General features: G+C 33.9%; 1 protein-coding gene across 2 annotated transcripts in view; it reads left to right on the forward strand.

The window, feature by feature from the left end:
- The window catches only part of SCN7A (sodium voltage-gated channel alpha subunit 7), a 93,838-nt gene that overhangs the window by 63,645 nt on the left and 12,364 nt on the right, over nucleotides 1–17,829 (forward strand). For both annotated transcript variants that reach the window (XM_012496284.2, XM_003266196.3), the window contains exons 15-20: nucleotides 1,468–1,902; nucleotides 4,899–5,004; nucleotides 6,244–6,398; nucleotides 10,750–10,923; nucleotides 12,886–12,993; nucleotides 17,246–17,524. In XM_012496284.2, coding sequence (XP_012351738.2) covers nucleotides 1,468–1,902; nucleotides 4,899–5,004; nucleotides 6,244–6,398; nucleotides 10,750–10,923; nucleotides 12,886–12,993; nucleotides 17,246–17,524 — 1,257 coding nt within the window. The remainder of the gene's footprint in view (nucleotides 1–1,467; nucleotides 1,903–4,898; nucleotides 5,005–6,243; nucleotides 6,399–10,749; nucleotides 10,924–12,885; nucleotides 12,994–17,245; nucleotides 17,525–17,829) is intronic.

Here is a 17,829-nt window from a genome sequence, read left to right on the forward strand (position 1 = left end):
ACTATTAGGTGGGAAGTTCTAATTATCCCAGATGTGCATGTCCATGAGAAAAAGAGTAATTATTGGAGTGTTTGAGAAACTCAACTGTTGACATAGATCTAAAATTTTGAAAGAAGTTTCAAAATATGAGTCTTTGGAGATGCTCACATACTTATTTTATGTACACATAAATAGCCTAATTATCCAAAACTGTAATACATGCCTTACAATTATAAACAAGTTTAAAATCTGATTCTCTGGAAAGTGATTAGTACTTGATCATATTTCTAAGTGATAGTAAAAGTCAAAATATACACTATCTTTGAGTTAAAAATAAGTTACAAGTATTAGGAATGAGTCTTCCATCACTCATCTGTTTCTTGTTTGACCAAATTTACTACAACAGATAATCAACTAACCTTCCTAGCATCTGTGTTTTCATCCCACAAAAGCCATTAGATATGGTATTCAGGACCATGGATAGCTCTTTCCCCATATCATTCTTCCTGGGTTTGCAGAATTCTTACATGTTTTCCTGGAACAGGGCTGAAGTGAAGTGAGCTGCCTGGAAAAACAACTTATTTGCTCACCTTGGGTGAGACAGCTTGACTCAGTGAGAAAATAAGCTTTGGAATAAAGCAGACTTGGGTCTAATCTATGTAACCTTTGATCGTTTGATATTTGACATCTGTAAACCTTGCCTTTTTCATCTGTAAAAGAGAAACAAATCATATTGCATAGGATGTCATGAGCTTAAAATAAATTCTTGCTATACAAATCCCTAGCACGGCACCTGACACACTGTTTATTCCCTGTGGTAGATGGATAAGAACTGACTAGTACTGTAGTTCATATGCTTCATTTTCAAATCTCAGGTCAGCCTTTTTGGGTCAAATTTATTTTTTAAGTTAACACATAAAATTGTATGTATTTATGGTGTACAAGGTAATGTTTTGAAGTAGACATACATTGTGGAGTGGATAAATATGGATAATTAACAAATGCATTACTTCACATGGTTATCATTTTTATGGTGAGAACACTTAACCCATTTATGCCAGAAGTTGCAATTTTTGTGTGAAAAATCGACCTTGGTGATGACCTTGAGCAATAGGATATAAATAACTCCCACAAGCTTAGCCTTCCAATAATGGAATACTAGGCATAAATGGGTTAAGTGTTCTTTCACACTCTGGAAGGAGAGAGCAGAATGGTGGTTACCAGAAGTTGGGGTGGTTAGGGGAAAGTGGACATTGAGGACCTGTTGCTCAAAGGACACATAATTACAGTCAAATAGGAAGAATAAGTTTAAAAGATGCATTGTACAGCATGGTGACTACAGTTATTAATTACAATGTATTGTATTCTTGAAGAATGCTAGCAGAGTAGATATTAAATGTTCTCAAGTCAGTTTTGTAAACAAACTTTTTATTACTTAAAATGAAACAAAATGAGATACTTTTAGCCTCATTTTACTTCCTTGTTTAGGTACTTTACCTGTTTCTGGCATTGGTGAGCTCATTTAGTTCATGCAAGGATGTAACAGCTGAAGAGAATAATGAAGCAAAAAATCTCCAGCTTGCAGTGGCAAGGATTAAAAAAGGAATAAACTATGTGCTTCTTAAAATACTATGCAAAACACAAAATGTCCCAAAGGACACAATGGACCATGTAAATGAGGTATATGTTAAAGAAGATATTTCTGACTATACCCTTTCTGAATTGAGCAACACCCAAGATTTTCTCAAAGATAAGGAAAAAAGCAGTGGCACAGAGAAAAACACTACTGAAAATGAGAGCCAATCACTTATTCCCAGTCCTAGTGTCTCAGAAACTGTACCAATTGCTTCAGGAGAATCTGATATAGAAAATCTGGATAATAAGGAGATTCAGAGTAAGTCTGGTGATGGAGGCAGCAAAGAGGTAAGATGTTTAAATATCCTGATTGCTTAGTGGTGATTTATAGTATTGTTGATAAGGAAGTAAATCAGTGCTGAAGTTCCACAGCCAGATTATCCACTCAATTCTAACTCCATCACTCCTAGCTCCATCACTCTTAGCCTCTGACTTTATGCTTTTGATCAAATTACTTAAACTTTTCAAGCTTCAGTTTTCTCATATTTAAATGAGGCTAAAATGGTATTTACTCCATGGGGGGGTGGGTGATAGTGCATAGAACAATACCTAGTAAAGAGTAAGCACTTAGGAAACATTAGATGATATAATTGTGACATTCTATAAATTAATAACCAGGCAGTTTGAGGATGCTGAAAAGTATACTGAGGAAACCAAAGTTTTCAAAATCAAGGCGTATGATTTAAGAAATCACTAAATTTCCATGGATTTTATAATCTTAAAATGGGAGATTGAATTAGAAGAGTGCTACAATTCCTTCTTGCTTGCTAAAATTCAAGATTTGAGTCAGATCATTTCTGCCCATATTTGGACATTATAATTAAGTTGGACTAAAGGAATTTTTAAAACCTCCCAGTTTGAATTGTGAACAGTTGGTAGCTTTGTAACGCACTGGCTTTAAAAAAATCAGGGTCACATTCAAATAAGGGTAGATACTGTTGTTCACTCAGCTTCTAAAATATATACCCTACTGGAAACAGTCTTATTGTCTCCATTTGCAAGCAGCATTGTGTTTTAGAAGGAGGTGTCACTTCACAGAAATCTACACCTACAGAGATCACATCTGCACAAGGGCTTTTTACCTTGGACCCCACTGGGGAATCATTTCGGATCACTCAGGGGCACTGGAGGGTCAGGGAATGTCTCTTTACAGGTCCCCATCATCTCTGGCACCATCTTGTTTCCCAGACCTCTTCTGTTTTGGCAGATGCTCTCTACTATAACTTCACAAATTGTCTTCTAACAGGAATTCAGTTTCAATTATCCAAGGTCCTTCCATCACCTACTAAAGCCATCTTTATTTTAGAGAAACATTTTTAATCCACATGCCCAATAGTCTAAGATTCATTTACCTTTTAAATTAATACCATTACTATAAAACAGGCATAAATTCTTACTCAGCACACTTCTCAATCTTCATTAAAGATTTTGATTACCATCCATTTCTGGGTGAAATTGCTGTTTACTACAGCACACTTCATGCTAATCTCCTTAGAAATTCTGGAGTATGAAAATACATAGGAAAGCTGTAACTTAAAATAACTGTAAATATTGAAATTGCAGTTGTTATTTATGCTGCATAGTTATTTGGTCTTGTTGGTTGATTAACTACTCACAAAAGATGTATTCATTTATTTATATATTTAGTTATATATTTAGTTAGATGCTTTCTAGATTGTGTAGCCCGTGACTACTTAGGATTTTGATATACCCACAGCCAAAAATAAAACACAAAAATATTATAAATGATCTGATAATTCAGAGATACACTGTCTTGTTTCTTTGGTATTTGTACTTCCAGCCTATTTTTATTAAAAATATGCATATATATTTACATATTATAAAAATAACATCAAAATTCACATCGTATTTTGTAACTTGTATTTTTTGTAATGCAGAAGTATATCATGGTCACTTTCTTATGCCATTAAGTAATCTTCTATCAAAATAAATGATTTATAATTTGAGTCTTGATTTATTTGTAAAATTAGAAAAATACCTACTCACAGGTATTTTGGAAAAATCACATCAAATAGGATATGTACAAGGCTTTTTACAAGTCTTTAAAAATATGAATGTATGATGTATAATTTTAATTACTCAGTGTCAAATATTATATTTAAATTACTTAATGCCTAGTCTCAAATAAATATATTGCTACAGACTTTATTTCATTAGAAATAAATAATATATAAAAGTAATGGAAATAAAAAAGAATAATATTCTGCTGGATACTTTACTTTTTTTAATTGAGCACTATAATGATTTACTGACAATTGACCACATAAGGACTAAAGCAAAAAAAGCTTTCTAATTATATTTCCTTGACCCCTACTGTGTATAAGTCCAAGAGGTAGGACAAAATATTGATAATTTCTTTTTTTTTTGGCACTCGACTTTACCTAGATTTTTCTCTTAATTTTTGCGAAATAAGATTGGTTTCATTCCAAATGTTAAAATACACTTGCTTTCATTTTTATTTTAATTAGAAAATATTACTTACATGCTATTAACCTTAGAATCTTGGTGATTTTAAAGAATGATTTATGGTATACTTATTTTAAAATAAAGTAAAATATTGTGAGAAAATAATTTTAAATAAAGGCAAAGAGTATCATTTGCACTATTACTTGTGTAAAGCAATGACCACCTTATTCTACCCAGCCTTGAACTTCAGTCAAAAGCAGAGTGAGAAAGAAGGTCAATTCTGCATCTGGGTGCTTTTCGTAAGGCTGTGCCCCTTTCCCAGGCCTGTCCTTATCCCTATTTCTTGTGCCTTTCCCTCATTTTACTTCATGATAAATCCCATCCTATGATGACATACATAAGACCATCTGGACTGAATTTTACAATGAAACCCAGGTGCACTATTATCTACCCATCTTTAGCATCAAGGAATGATTTGTTTTGATTCTACTCACCTAATTGAAATAGCATACTTGGGAAACTTGCGACTTCAAGAAAACTTTGGAACGCAAATCCTTTTGGGAATTGGAGACAGCCTATACATCTTTAAGAAGCAAAGTGTTATAAACTAAACACTAATTTTAATCTAAATGTTATTTTAGCTTAAAATAAGTATCATACAATATTTTTTGAACTTCACCTCTTACCAATATGTATGCATTTTAATCTCAGTCATGAAATTGGCCTAAAGTCTTTTAAACCTAATAATATTATTTCTGTATAAAATTTTTCTTACTTCTGAAAATGAAATAAACTTTGACCACCGTGGGTAAATGAAACTTTAATCACAACTTTTTTGGTGGGACTTCACCTTTTAGAAAATAAAGCCATCTAGCTCATCTGAATGCAGTACTGTTGATATTGCTATCTCTGAAGAAGAAGAAATGTTCTATGGAGGTGAAAGATCAAAGCATCCTAAAAATGGTAAGAAAATGTTGTTAATCTTGCTGGGAAACTAATTTGAATTATAAGTTGTCAAAATGTATATGTTCCATATCCAGTATGTCAGTCAATTGACTGAATCTTTGTACATTTCTTAATATTCATGTTAAATATATAAGTGTCACCATTACAATTTGTTTTCCTCTGACAGTTATAGGCCATTTTTATACGAGTAACTTAAATATTGGCCCTATTTCATGAGATCTAAGAACACTTCATTTGACTTCAACATATATAGGTATATGTGTGCATGTGTATGTGTATACACACACATCTCAGTGCTGCTTTAACTATACTGATTTTCTGTTTTACTCCTAAATTGTGCTCTGTTCTAAAGCACACAGTGGTATAGCTACCAGTATAAAATCAAATATGAATGTTATGTATTTTTACCCAATATTACTTACAGCATGAAAAATGTGTTTTGGAATCACCATTATCAATAATATTCCACTGCCACAATACTACTCATAGTATAATTTAACACAAGACAAAATTCTAAAATAAAATGTTTTGGCTTCAAACTCCGCCTACCTCCATATCTTCGTTTTGTCACCTGCATATCAACGTCTTCTCCAGCCTCAGATTTCCATTTTGCTAACCCTTTTGGCCAGAGCACAGAGTGCAGCCCCGTACATATGTACTCTACCCACAAAGTACTCCACAGTCCATGTTACTTCTGTAATAGTCTCAATAAAAATTCCCATTTCCATGCCACCTAAGAACTGGAATCAAAGCAATTAATTTGATTTAACTAATTTTATGCCTCTTAACATCTCATAAGTATTTATGTTTTTAAACAGGAATGCATATTATGCCATGTGAATCTTCAAAGAGTAAATTTTCAGGCATTATATCAAAATGTAACATTCAGAAGTGAGATATTTGTGTGTATTTTCTTTTGTAGTATTAGCGAATACCTATTCTCAGACTGTTTTGCAGAGTGACAAGATGTTCTGGGTCATTTCTGCCTTTCACAATGCCTTTCCTCTCATTACTACCAAACTCCTAAGTCCAGTTTTCCTTTTTCTGCTCAGTGATTACAGTGGTCACTACACCATGGGTAAAAATTAAATGTTTATAAATCAGAGACAACCTGGATTAGAATTTGTAAATAAATAATTTGTAAATAAATAAATAATTAACATAGTAGAAAGTTTTGGGTGTTTACTTTTTCATGAGTTTTCTAGGTTGCTGTTCTTACCAGTTCAATCTTGACAGGTTGTGGACGCGGATCTTCACTTGGTCAAATCAGTGGAGCGTCCAAGAAAGGAAAAATCTGGCAGAATATCAGGAAAACCTGCTGCAAGATTGTAGAGAACAATTGGTTTAAGTGTTTTATTGGTCTTGTTACTCTGCTCAGCACCGGCACTCTGGTAAGTGAGCAGCCAGGGTGTTTGATACTTTGCTGGGGACAAATGTATCATGATTCTGTTAATTCACAAAGTCAAAACCAGGATTAGATTTCCAAGGATATTTAGTATAGCACCAAATTTCATATTCTGTGATTTAAAATCTAAATATTATACTTTCTTAGAAAGTTTATATATGCATCATTAATATTAAATTTAATATTGATTTTTAATAAATTATTTTGCAATATTGAATTTCAAAATATATGAGTGACAGTGGGAAATGGAATGTGAATAGATACCGGATTCTTCTGATTTTAATGAAGTTTCATGTATGAAACATTTTAACGATTTGCACATCCAAAACTGCCATAATATGCTTGTATTTTGGTACCTATCAAAGGAAAGGGAACTATTGCATATGCTTTAAAGGATCTGTGAACTACAAATGTATTTGACCCTACAATCTTAATTCTGCACCCAGAATCTTAATTCTAAAAAAATTCTACAAATATCTGCACATTAAATGGTTCTACAAGGTAATTCACTGAAGAATGTTTTGTAATAATAGCAAAGGGTTAGCAAAGAAGGTCTGTAATAGCTGACTTTATACTATGAAAAATCATCCAATGGAAATCTGTGCAGCTATTTTAAAAATTTAGAAGCTATATGCATATTACACTACAATTCATCAAGATATAGTAATAAGTGGAAAAAGAATGGTGTAGAATAAAGTGTATGGCACTCTGCCTTTTATGTAGGAAAGGAATAAAAATAGAATGTATATTGGTATTTGTTTGTATTTGATTAAAGAAGATCAGAGATCTTTTAAGGATAATTCTTATATACAAGATCTAGTTAACTGTGAGGTGCACAGAACACAGAAGATGGAGTCATGGTTGTGAACTGGACTTTGCTCTGCCTATATTTTTTAAATAAATTTTATGTTATTTACCACACATATTGAAAACTCTCCATGGGTGTGCAGAAGGAATGATTTTCACAATGTGAATGCATGTTTGTGACTTAGATTGAGAAACAGAACATTACCAGGATGCCAGAACAACACTCTTCCCCCTCAGTTACTTCCCTACTCCACAAGGATAGCCAGCATGTGGACTTAAACTGCCATAGATTAGTTTTATCCATTTCAGGCTTAATAAAAATAGATTCAAACTGTGTGTTACTTTTGTATTTCTTCTTCCTCTCATTTTGTTACAGCATCCCACTTCCTCATAATGATCAGGTCAATTATCCTTGCTGGTATAGTAACTTCTTTCTTTCTTACTAGTTGACTGGTACAAGAAATCAAAAATTGAGCAAATGACATCTAAGCTTGAATTTTAGTAGGAGACATACTATGTCTCCTAATGCCCTATTCTGGGAGCAAAGACCCCAGAGTCCACCTATCCTAAGGTTGAGAGAATGGGAAACACAAATACTCCCTAGTGGGCTTGCCAGATCCTCCATACTATGCCGTTCTCCATCACAGATTCTGCTAGCATCGTGGATCTTCATATGGCTCAAATGGAAAGGCTGCTTAGAATATAGTCAACCTATTTTAGTATCTTTTGTTGCATCAGATTCTACTGAAAAATAGCAATCTTCTGCATCACCTGATAATGCATCTTTGGATCAATATTCCCAAGTGTGAAATTTTGCTTTCAAATCCTAAAGAGGCCTACCAGGCATTGTATCTCTTTCTTAGAGTAGGAGGCACACAAGTCTCTCTAAAGCATCTAGAGAACTTACCATTTCTTGTTCATCAGGTCTGATTAACATGATATCATCAATATAATGAATCAATATGATGTTAACTCCTGTGGTGCTGGAGTTAACTGTGACCACCATATCAACACATTATTCCTTTTATCCAGCTTCATATTCTATGCCCTTTGATCCAGCCTGTGGTAGGCTGATAAATGGTCCTCAAATATGTCCATGACATAATCCCCAGAACCTTTCAGTGTTAACTTATATGGCAAAAGGGTCTTCGCAGATCTGATCAAGTTAAAGATGTTGAGACAGGGAGATTATTCTGAATTATCTAGCTGAGCCCAAAATAATCACAATGGTTCCTGCAAAAGAGATACTGGAGGAGTTGGAGTCAGAAAAGAAGGTGATGTGAGGATAGAAGCAGAGACTGGGGTGTCGTCCTTTGAAGACAGAAGAATGCACCACAGGCCAAAGTGTATAAGCCGTCACTAGAAACTGAAAAAGGAAGGAACTCAGACCCCTCAGAGCCACCAAAAGGAACTAGCCTTATCACCTCGATTTTAGCCCAGTGATTTCTGACATCAAGAATGAGAGTATATAGAGTTGTGTTGTTTTTAAGCCACTAAATTTGTGGTAATCTGTTACAGTCACAATAGGAAACTAATAAGCAGCCCTCTCTAGATCCACTCCCAGGAAAGCTCCTCCATTTCCTGCTAGTACATGTTTCTATGTCCTGCATAGGTACCAAGTTTTCTGGTATATAATCCTTCTCCTTCCTTAGCAATCTTAGTACTTCCCAGGCCACTGTATGAAGATAGTTGTCTCTATTTATACATCAGGTGGCCAGGAGAGGAGGTAGAGGTAGACCTTAAAGAGTTTTTAAAAGACACCTACCCTATGTAGGCCTCTTCATAATTCTCAAGAAAGACTCAATTCAGCTTAATCTTTTGGGGAGGCCCTGGAGCCCAGACTGCACCACACAATTTCACCTTGAGTGACTCAAGGCAGCTGGCATTTATATCTCTATTCCACTCAGCCGTTGATTGTGCTGGGTCCCTCTAGGAGTGGAAACATTGCCTCTCAGGTGGGGTGGCTCTTGTTTAGCAGAGGCAGTTCTCCAGAGAGGGCTTCAGTTGTGTGTAATCAAGCAACACTCGGTCGCTGTGGAATAGATACGCCAGTAAAGGAGTTCTTGGTGGGCAACTCCAGCATCTACTACAGTATTCAACATGTACTTGAAAAGCATGTGTCATATGATGTAGCTAGGTGCAATTATAGTTTGTTATTTCCATTGTTCCCATCTACAATGGGAGCCTTAGTGATATAGCAAAAATGTTTTTCTTTGATTGCCTATAGATACAATGTGTTAAATCATCCCACTATGATTGCTTTTTTTTTCTAAATCTTCTTTTAGTGTCATCAGTTTTGCTTTATATATTTTGATGACCTATTATTTTGGACATACAGATGTACACTTGTAGTAGCAATCCCCCTATTATTATGAACTATCCTATGTTATGTATCTTGCCTAATTTGATACTAGCTTTATTTTTATTAGAATTTACATGTTAAATCTTTTTGTTCTGAACATATTCTTGACCTTCTCCTTTATACAATTAGGGCCCATCTGCTCTTTATTGATACAGCAGCTCTGTGATGCCTTTAAAAACAAATGCTTTTTAAACTTTGTACTGTTTCTCTGGTTCTTTGCAGCAGGATCATTGGTCTGGTGAAATCTACTCTACCCATGCTAATTGAAGTGGAGGCTTTTGTACATCTTTTTATTATATTTTGCATTATGTACCTGAATAATTGAAAAATAAATACATGTAACAAAATACAATTTTTAAGAACTTTATATTTATAATCTTTATGGACTCGTTTGCACCATAATTTGTTCAATTAAAAGTCATAAAATCTATTGTTATTTTGTATTTACTTCCATTTAACAAGAGGTTTTAAGAATCACATCATTCTTTATATGAGATTATTTTAATCCTTGCTTGCTTTTTGTCCTTTTATGTATATTGATATATTGAAAGTCTGCCTGCCTGTTTTCAGTGCTAAAATATTTATGAAATTGCTTTCAATGACATGATCAGATTTTACATATTCCATAGTCAAACTAAGGTTGACATTAAAACTGAGAAGCTTTGGAGAAACAATTATAGTTTTAATTAATCTTCAGTGTTTCAACTGGTTTACCTGATAGCCTTAGGGATTTCTAAAGACATTTTAAAAACATATCTGTTTCTCTATGAGTAAGTGGCATATATCTGTGAGTTGGCTACCTGGAATTACATATAAGATCCATGTCAGATGTGACTAAAGGTTTTGTCTTTTATGTTAAGTTTGATTAACTGATTTTGGAGGGGATTTTTGGATCGTTATTTAAAACAATTATGTAGCCAGGTTCAGCCTATGTCTAAGAACTAGTTCTGGGATCAATTAATGATGTCTGGCATAGGCATGGGGTCAAATAAGAATACTTATAGATTATGTCAATAAATACAAGCATAGTGAACCAGCCCTGGAGCCTACAATCTCTGACAGTGCTCACCATATGCCTATTAGAGACAAAATTTTGTTCCCTTCTATGTCAAAAGAGTTTTTAGAAATTACCTGTACACCTAATCCTTATTTTTTTTTTTACCCACAGGCTTTTGAAGATATATATATTGATCAGAGAAAGACAATTAAAATTTTATTAGAATATGCTGACATGATCTTTACTTACATCTTCATTCTGGAAATGCTTCTAAAATGGATGGCATATGGTTTTAAGGCCTATTTCTCTAATGGCTGGTACAGGCTGGACTTCGTGGTTGTTATTGTACGTATTTTAAAGAAAATGTAAAAGGCTATTTGATTTACTTTTTCTTCCTCACTCTTACTCTTTCACTTCCTGTCAATTTATTATATCTTTCCTTTCCCTCTCTCTCTACATTGTTGGTACATGACACCTTTCTTAGTTTGTAATATTTAACATCTATCATTTTCTTCTCATTCCAAAATTTTAAAAGTTCAACACTTTATTCCTGGGTTATTATAATAATCACCTTGAATTTACTGTTAACCATGTAAGTTTGTTGCACAGTATCTTGATGATATCAGCACCCTAAAATCTTTAAGTTCTTCTGTTGGCTTAACTCTTAATCATATATCACAATTAGACTACTTATGATGTTCACAAGTGCGGGGCTAATCCAAACTCCCCAAATTTCTCACTTAGATCTCTGCAATAGATTCCAAAGTGGTGTCCCTGCTTCTGCCCTGCATACCTTCATTCTGTTTTCCACATAGCAACCAGAGTAACTGTTGTGAAATGGAAGTCAGCTCATGTCACTTCTCTTGAAACCTTATGATAAACACCCATCTCATTCAGGGTAAAATCAACAGTCTTTGCAATCAATGCTCTACAAGTATCTGTGTAATCCAAACATATTCCCTGCTGTGCTCCCTTTCCCCTGTCCAGGTCTATTTACTGATCCACCAGCACCAGCCTTCATGGGGCACTTCAAATATGCCAAGATTATTTTCATCTTAGTGCCTGTGCACTTATTTTTCCTTCCAACTGGAACCTTGGCTGGCATTGATGCTTTAGCCAAAATGAAACCTTTGAAGGTCTTTCCTTACAACACTATTTAAACTGCAACCACAACCACTCCAATACTCTCTTTCTCCATCTCCATACCCCTTATTAATATTGTACCATTTGTTCATTTATTTTGTTTATTGTCTGTTTTCTCCCACTAAGTTATAAGTTCCATTAGGGTAGAATTTTTTCTTGGTTTTCTTCGTTCCTTTAAGTCCTGTGCCTAGAACAATTTCTGTCATATTAGAAGGTTCTCAGTATTTTTGTTGAATGAATGAATGGCTCTCTATTCTATAAACAATGATAGAAGCTCCCCAATCTACAATTAATGATTTAAAATAGCTGACCTCTCTTTTCTAAGTTCGCTCTTTCAAATTAGCCTTCTGCTCTAGCCAAATCATACTATGCCTGCAACTCGCCTTCCTGTTTCCTAGTCATTGTTCTGTGTCCAGATTCCTTCATGCTTATGAAAATAATACCCAAACTTCAAAGCCTACTTCAAGGCTGTCTCTTTAGTAAAGAGTAAAAAGAAGAAATTTTTCATAACGTTGACTTGAAAATGTAGAAAAATCTGAAGATATTAATAAAAGTTAATCTTAGCTTTACCACCTTAGTATTTGTGAACATTTATTAACCTTTCATATATTTACTTTTAAAGATTGCCTTAGTTTCTGGTTATGCTTTTTTGTAATGTGTGTACTTTTGACTTAACAATATTCATATCTTCCTTGATGCCTATCCTCTGAAAGCCTATCGTGTATATTGTCTTAACCATATTTGTATATGAATGCATTTGTAAATATATTTCTTATTTTGTTTTAATGAATATACTGCATATGATTACTGTATTACAAGTAATTATGAAACTGATTCTTAATCTAATTTCAAACAAAAAAGATATGTCATTGATCATAAAGAGTATAAAATATACAACTTTTATTTATCTCACTAAAATATGTTCCTTATTACCAGAAAATAGTTTAATTTTATCTTTTTAAAGTGATTTTAACACTGAACAATTTTCTTATAACTTTCTGTAAGTCATTATTAATGTATTTTGAAATATATGTAAAAATAATTCACAAATTTACTGGTAAGCTTTTATTGTATATATCTGTTGTAACAAATGCAACATTTATTTTACATGTTATTTTGATTAATATGGAATCCTATTCACTTTTTTTAAAAAAAAATATATAGGTATTTTGTCTTAGCTTAATAGGCAAAACTCGGGAAGAACTAAAACCACTTATTTCCATGAAATTCCTTCGGCCCCTCAGAGTTCTATCTCAATTTGAAAGAATGAAGGTAAGAGATAAGTTTCTAAGCTAATCTACAGATTTTTATTTGGAATTACTAAATTTGCACAAATTGGGAAGCTTTATTTTCTTCTCATTTGTACCTTTAACAGTATTAATACAACAAAAACTTTACGTTTCATTGCTTAGAAATAGAGAGGAATTGGCCCGTTTATTAAAATTCTAGGTTCTTATTCCTCATAAAGTATAAAAATCAATACAGACAAGTAAAAGAAACTAGTATTTGAGACAGAAAATATAGTTTTAAAAATATATTTCTACCCCATATACATATGCATATTACCGCAATTGTCTCCATTTTAAAAATACAATTGTCAGAAAATGAAACTTGGATCAGTTAACAAACTTTAAAATTATACAAACATTGTATACCCTAAGTGGTTACTCACTGAATGAAAGAAAAGTTTGAATTTTAAGATAAATTTACTTTTTTAATGTCACAGTCACAAGCGATGATTTCTTACCTGTCCTGTCTTCATCACTCACATGTTAAAACCTCTTCTGGACAATGTAAAGAAAATTAATAGATTGAATATTATATAATGGCCATGTCTGAACAATGTAAAGAAAATAGATTGAATATTATAAAATGGCCGGTGTTCAATCTTTCGTACCTGAAATGGAAATCCCATAATAGAAAAAAATGGAGTCTATGACCATTACAAGTAGTATAAGTATGTAGCTATACAGTGACCCATTGTATACAGAAATGGGAGAACACGTTCAAATGTACCTTTTATTTTATAATACATTTATGTGTTTTTGCATTTTTATTTACATAGAGTTTTTTCATATCAGTCTGCCACTTTAATTACTACCTAATATCACATATTCATTGCTATGGTAGAATCTAGTGAGAAAATTATTAATGTTTAACCTTTATCTTTATCCCTATAGTTTATGTATTATGTGTTACATTTAAACTATTATTAATTAAGAAACCTTAACACTTAAACTCTTTCCACTTGGTAAAAAGTGGATGTTTATTTTTCTCTCAAAATTTGAGTGATTATTATAAATACAAACAGAAATATAAATAATTTAAAATATGTATTGTATTTAAAAAATAATTTCAGAAATTTTAATAATTTCACTTTTATATGATTGTGTAAAGTACTTAAGTACATTAATTATATTTGTATATATATACTTAGTCCATGATTCATGATAATATTCTTGTAATTCATACAAATGTGTCGTTGACTCATTATAATAGTACTTAGGCCTTATCTATCTGTTTCTTAAATACATTTGATTTATTTGTGTTGGGAAATTAATATTTTGATTATTTAGTAAATACATAAAAATTCCAAATGTGGCAAAATTCCAATTATATACCTCAGAAAAAAAAATCTGAAATAGTAATTGTAACATACAATAAGAAACAGACTTCATTAACCATATCATGAAGATCCACAAGGTGGTGATATTGCCCAGTACTTTTAAACCAAAATAAGGTGGAAAATAAGCTGAAAATAAGGTGGTTGAATGGTTCGATAAGATTGAAGTTAAAATGACAAAACAGCCTAGGCACGGTGGCTTACACCTGTAATCCTGGCAATTTGGGAGACCAAGGCGAGCAGATCGCTTGAGCTCAGGAGTTTGAGACCAGCCCGGGTAACACAGTGAGACCCTGTCTCTACAAAAAATACAAAAATTAGCCAGGTGAGGTGTGTGCACCTGTAGTCCCAGCTACTTGAGATGCTGAGATGAGATGAGGTAAGAGGATCACCTGAACCTAGGAGGTCGAGGCTGCAGTGAGCCGAGATTGCTCCACTGCACTCCAGACTGGGTGACAGAGTGAGACTGTCTCAAAAAAAAAAAAAAAAAAAAAAAAAAAGGACAGCCACATTTCCAGTATAAATACAGTTTAGTGATAGGAAAACATTATAGAATATTCTAACATGTAAACTACAGAGGGCCTATTTACTCAAAATACACACGTGCACACACACACACACACACACACACCCCTAAGTAAATATGTAACTAAAATAAACAAACTCCTTTTTATTTTCAAAAAATGGGATAATACCAGTTCTTTTTCCTAATAAGTTTAGACATATAGGGAGGAAAAAAAGGTAACAAAATCAGCAAGTTGTCTGCCCCAATTTAGAGAAAAGCAGGAAGAGATTTGCCAGGGAAACTGACTCTGTCAGAAATTAGGCCCTGTACCATTTAATGCTGTACATTCATTAGAATGGCAATGAGACAGTGGCTGTGGATAACTCAAGGTCAGAAAAACTGTAGCCATGCTTAGGTCAAAGTCAGATTCAGACCTGAAGCCTCATCTCAACCTCTGGAAGTTCTGTAAATTATCACTGAAGATATATCATTGAGTATATTAGGAAGCTACATGCTTACAAAATTAATGATTTGTGTTAATAAGTTTAAGGTCTTAGGTGCTGACTACTTTTCAAATATATGTGTCAACTACATCCACTCTTTTTATTCTTTATATGTGGATTTTCTAAAAGACATGGCATTTTTCTTCAGCAGAACCATTAATGGACCTTTCAAATTTAAAAGTATTAACGAAAGATCTGTGATCTAGTTTTAGAAATAAAAGTGTTAGTGAAATCATAGTTATAAGCCTAAATATTAATTCAAAGATAGACAACTATGGAACATAAGCAAGAATATGCAGGCAAAAGAATTAGTATCTAGTAATGGCTGAAGGAAGGAAAGGTTAGAATGGTAGAAAACAGAATCAATGGTGCCTTAGGAAGAAAGTGAAAGAAGGTCAGGAGAGGGAAATCAAAAGTATAAAATTAAGAGAGGCCAGGCACAGTGGTTCACACCTGTAATCCCATCACTTTGGGAGGCGGAGGTGGGTGGATCACCTGAGGTCAGGAGTTCAAGACCAACCTGACCAACATGGTGAAACCCCGTCTCTACTAAAAAAAAAAAAAAAAAAAAAAATTAGCCTGGCAGGGTGGCGTCTGCCTGTAATGTCAGCTACTCCGGAGGCTGAGGCAGGAGAGGGTTCAGTCGCTTGAACCCCAGAGGCAGAGATTGCAGTGAGCCAAGATCGGGCCATTGTACACAAGAGCAAAACTTGGTCTCAAAAAATAAAATAAAATAAATAAAGAATATAAAAAAGCTAAGAGAAAAATAAGTAGTGGAAATAGTAAAACTATTATTATATTAGATATAGCAACTCATTTGCATTTGCCGTAGCAGCTTCAGTGGAGTAATGAGAATACAATTCTGATTTGAATTTTAAAGAGTGAAGTCAGTTGAGGAAATAATGACAGTGATTATCGATTATTGCTGGTATTCCAGTTTAGGTGGTGGATTCATCTCCCAAGCTTCCTACTCTGGAGTGACTCACCAGTGACACCAAATGGTTCAGTGAGGATTGCATCTTTGTGAAGTACAGCAACCTATTTAATTTCCTGAAGCAATCTCTTCCCTTGGCTTCATTGACAGTACAATCTCTTGGTCTTCTGATTCCTCTGACTACTCTTTCACATATTATATTTCACTTAAAATATATAATATATATATATTTTTAAGATAATCTCACACATACATATGGGTTCAATTATCTTGAATGATCATTTCTGGCACGATACAGGAAATCAATAAGCATATATACATATATATATATATATATATATATATATATAAAGCCAGCAAAATAATTATTTATTCTGGTATTTGTACTAATTAGCTCTGTTGCCATTTAATGATTTTTTAGTACAAACATTTTAAGAATATCTAGATTTGAATGTATTTTCTTTTTTGGTGGGGGGGGATGGAGTCTGGCTCTGTAGCCCAGCCTGGAGCTCAGTGGCACTATCTGCTCACTACAAGCTCTGCCACCTGGCTTCAAGCGATTCTCCTGCCTCAGCCTCCCGAGTAGCTGGGACTACAGGTGCCCGCCACCACACCTGGCTAATTTTTTGTATTTTTAGTAGAGAAGGGGTTTCACCGTGTTAGCCAGGATGGTCTCGATCTCCTGACCTGGTGATCCGCCCCTCTCAGCCTCCCAAAGTGCTGGGATTACAGGCATGAGCCACCATGCCCAGCCCGATTTGAATGTATTTTCTAAAGAAAAACTGAATTGCTATTTAGGTTATTCCAGTACCAGCATGTGGGCTGTTAAATCTTTAGATATGGCCTTTTAAGTTTTTTTTAAAATATGTCATTATATCAATTAGTACTTTTCAAACTGATCAAAAACTAAAACAGTTTCAGATTTCTTATCTAAAGTTTACATTTTTTCTATATACCAGGTGGTTGTGAGAGCTTTGATCAAAACAACCTTACCGACTTTGAATGTGTTTCTTGTCTGCCTGATGATCTGGTTGATTTTTGGTATCATGGGAGTAGACTTATTTGCTGGCAGATTCTATGAATGCATTGACCCAACAAGTGGAGAAAGGTTTCCTTCATCTGAAGTCATGAATAGGAGTCAGTGTGAAAGCCTTCTGTTTAATGAATCCATGCCATGGGAAAATGCAAAAATGAACTTTGATAATGTTGGAAATGGTTTCCTTTCTCTGCTTCAAGTAGTAAGTACACTTTTGACTTTTCCTTATTAATTATATATTCATCCATATTGTAGGTTGAATGTAAAGGACAAAATGTGGGCGATTAATACATTTGGTTATAAAATATTTTAGCAATTAGTAGATAAATGTAATGGGACATAACAACTATCAGGGGAACCCGCTCCAAATATTTCAGTGTAGGTTCCTTCTATTTTCCGTAAGTGTCAGCCAGCTGAGAAATAAAGAGAAAGAGTACAAAGAGAGGAATTTTACAGCTGGGCTGCCGGGGGTGACATCACATACTGTTAGGACCGTGATGCCCACCT

The sequence above is a fragment of the Nomascus leucogenys genome, chromosome 17 (genome assembly GCF_006542625.1).
Source record: "Nomascus leucogenys isolate Asia chromosome 17, Asia_NLE_v1, whole genome shotgun sequence".
In the NCBI taxonomy this organism is placed as follows: Eukaryota; Metazoa; Chordata; class Mammalia; order Primates; family Hylobatidae; genus Nomascus; species Nomascus leucogenys.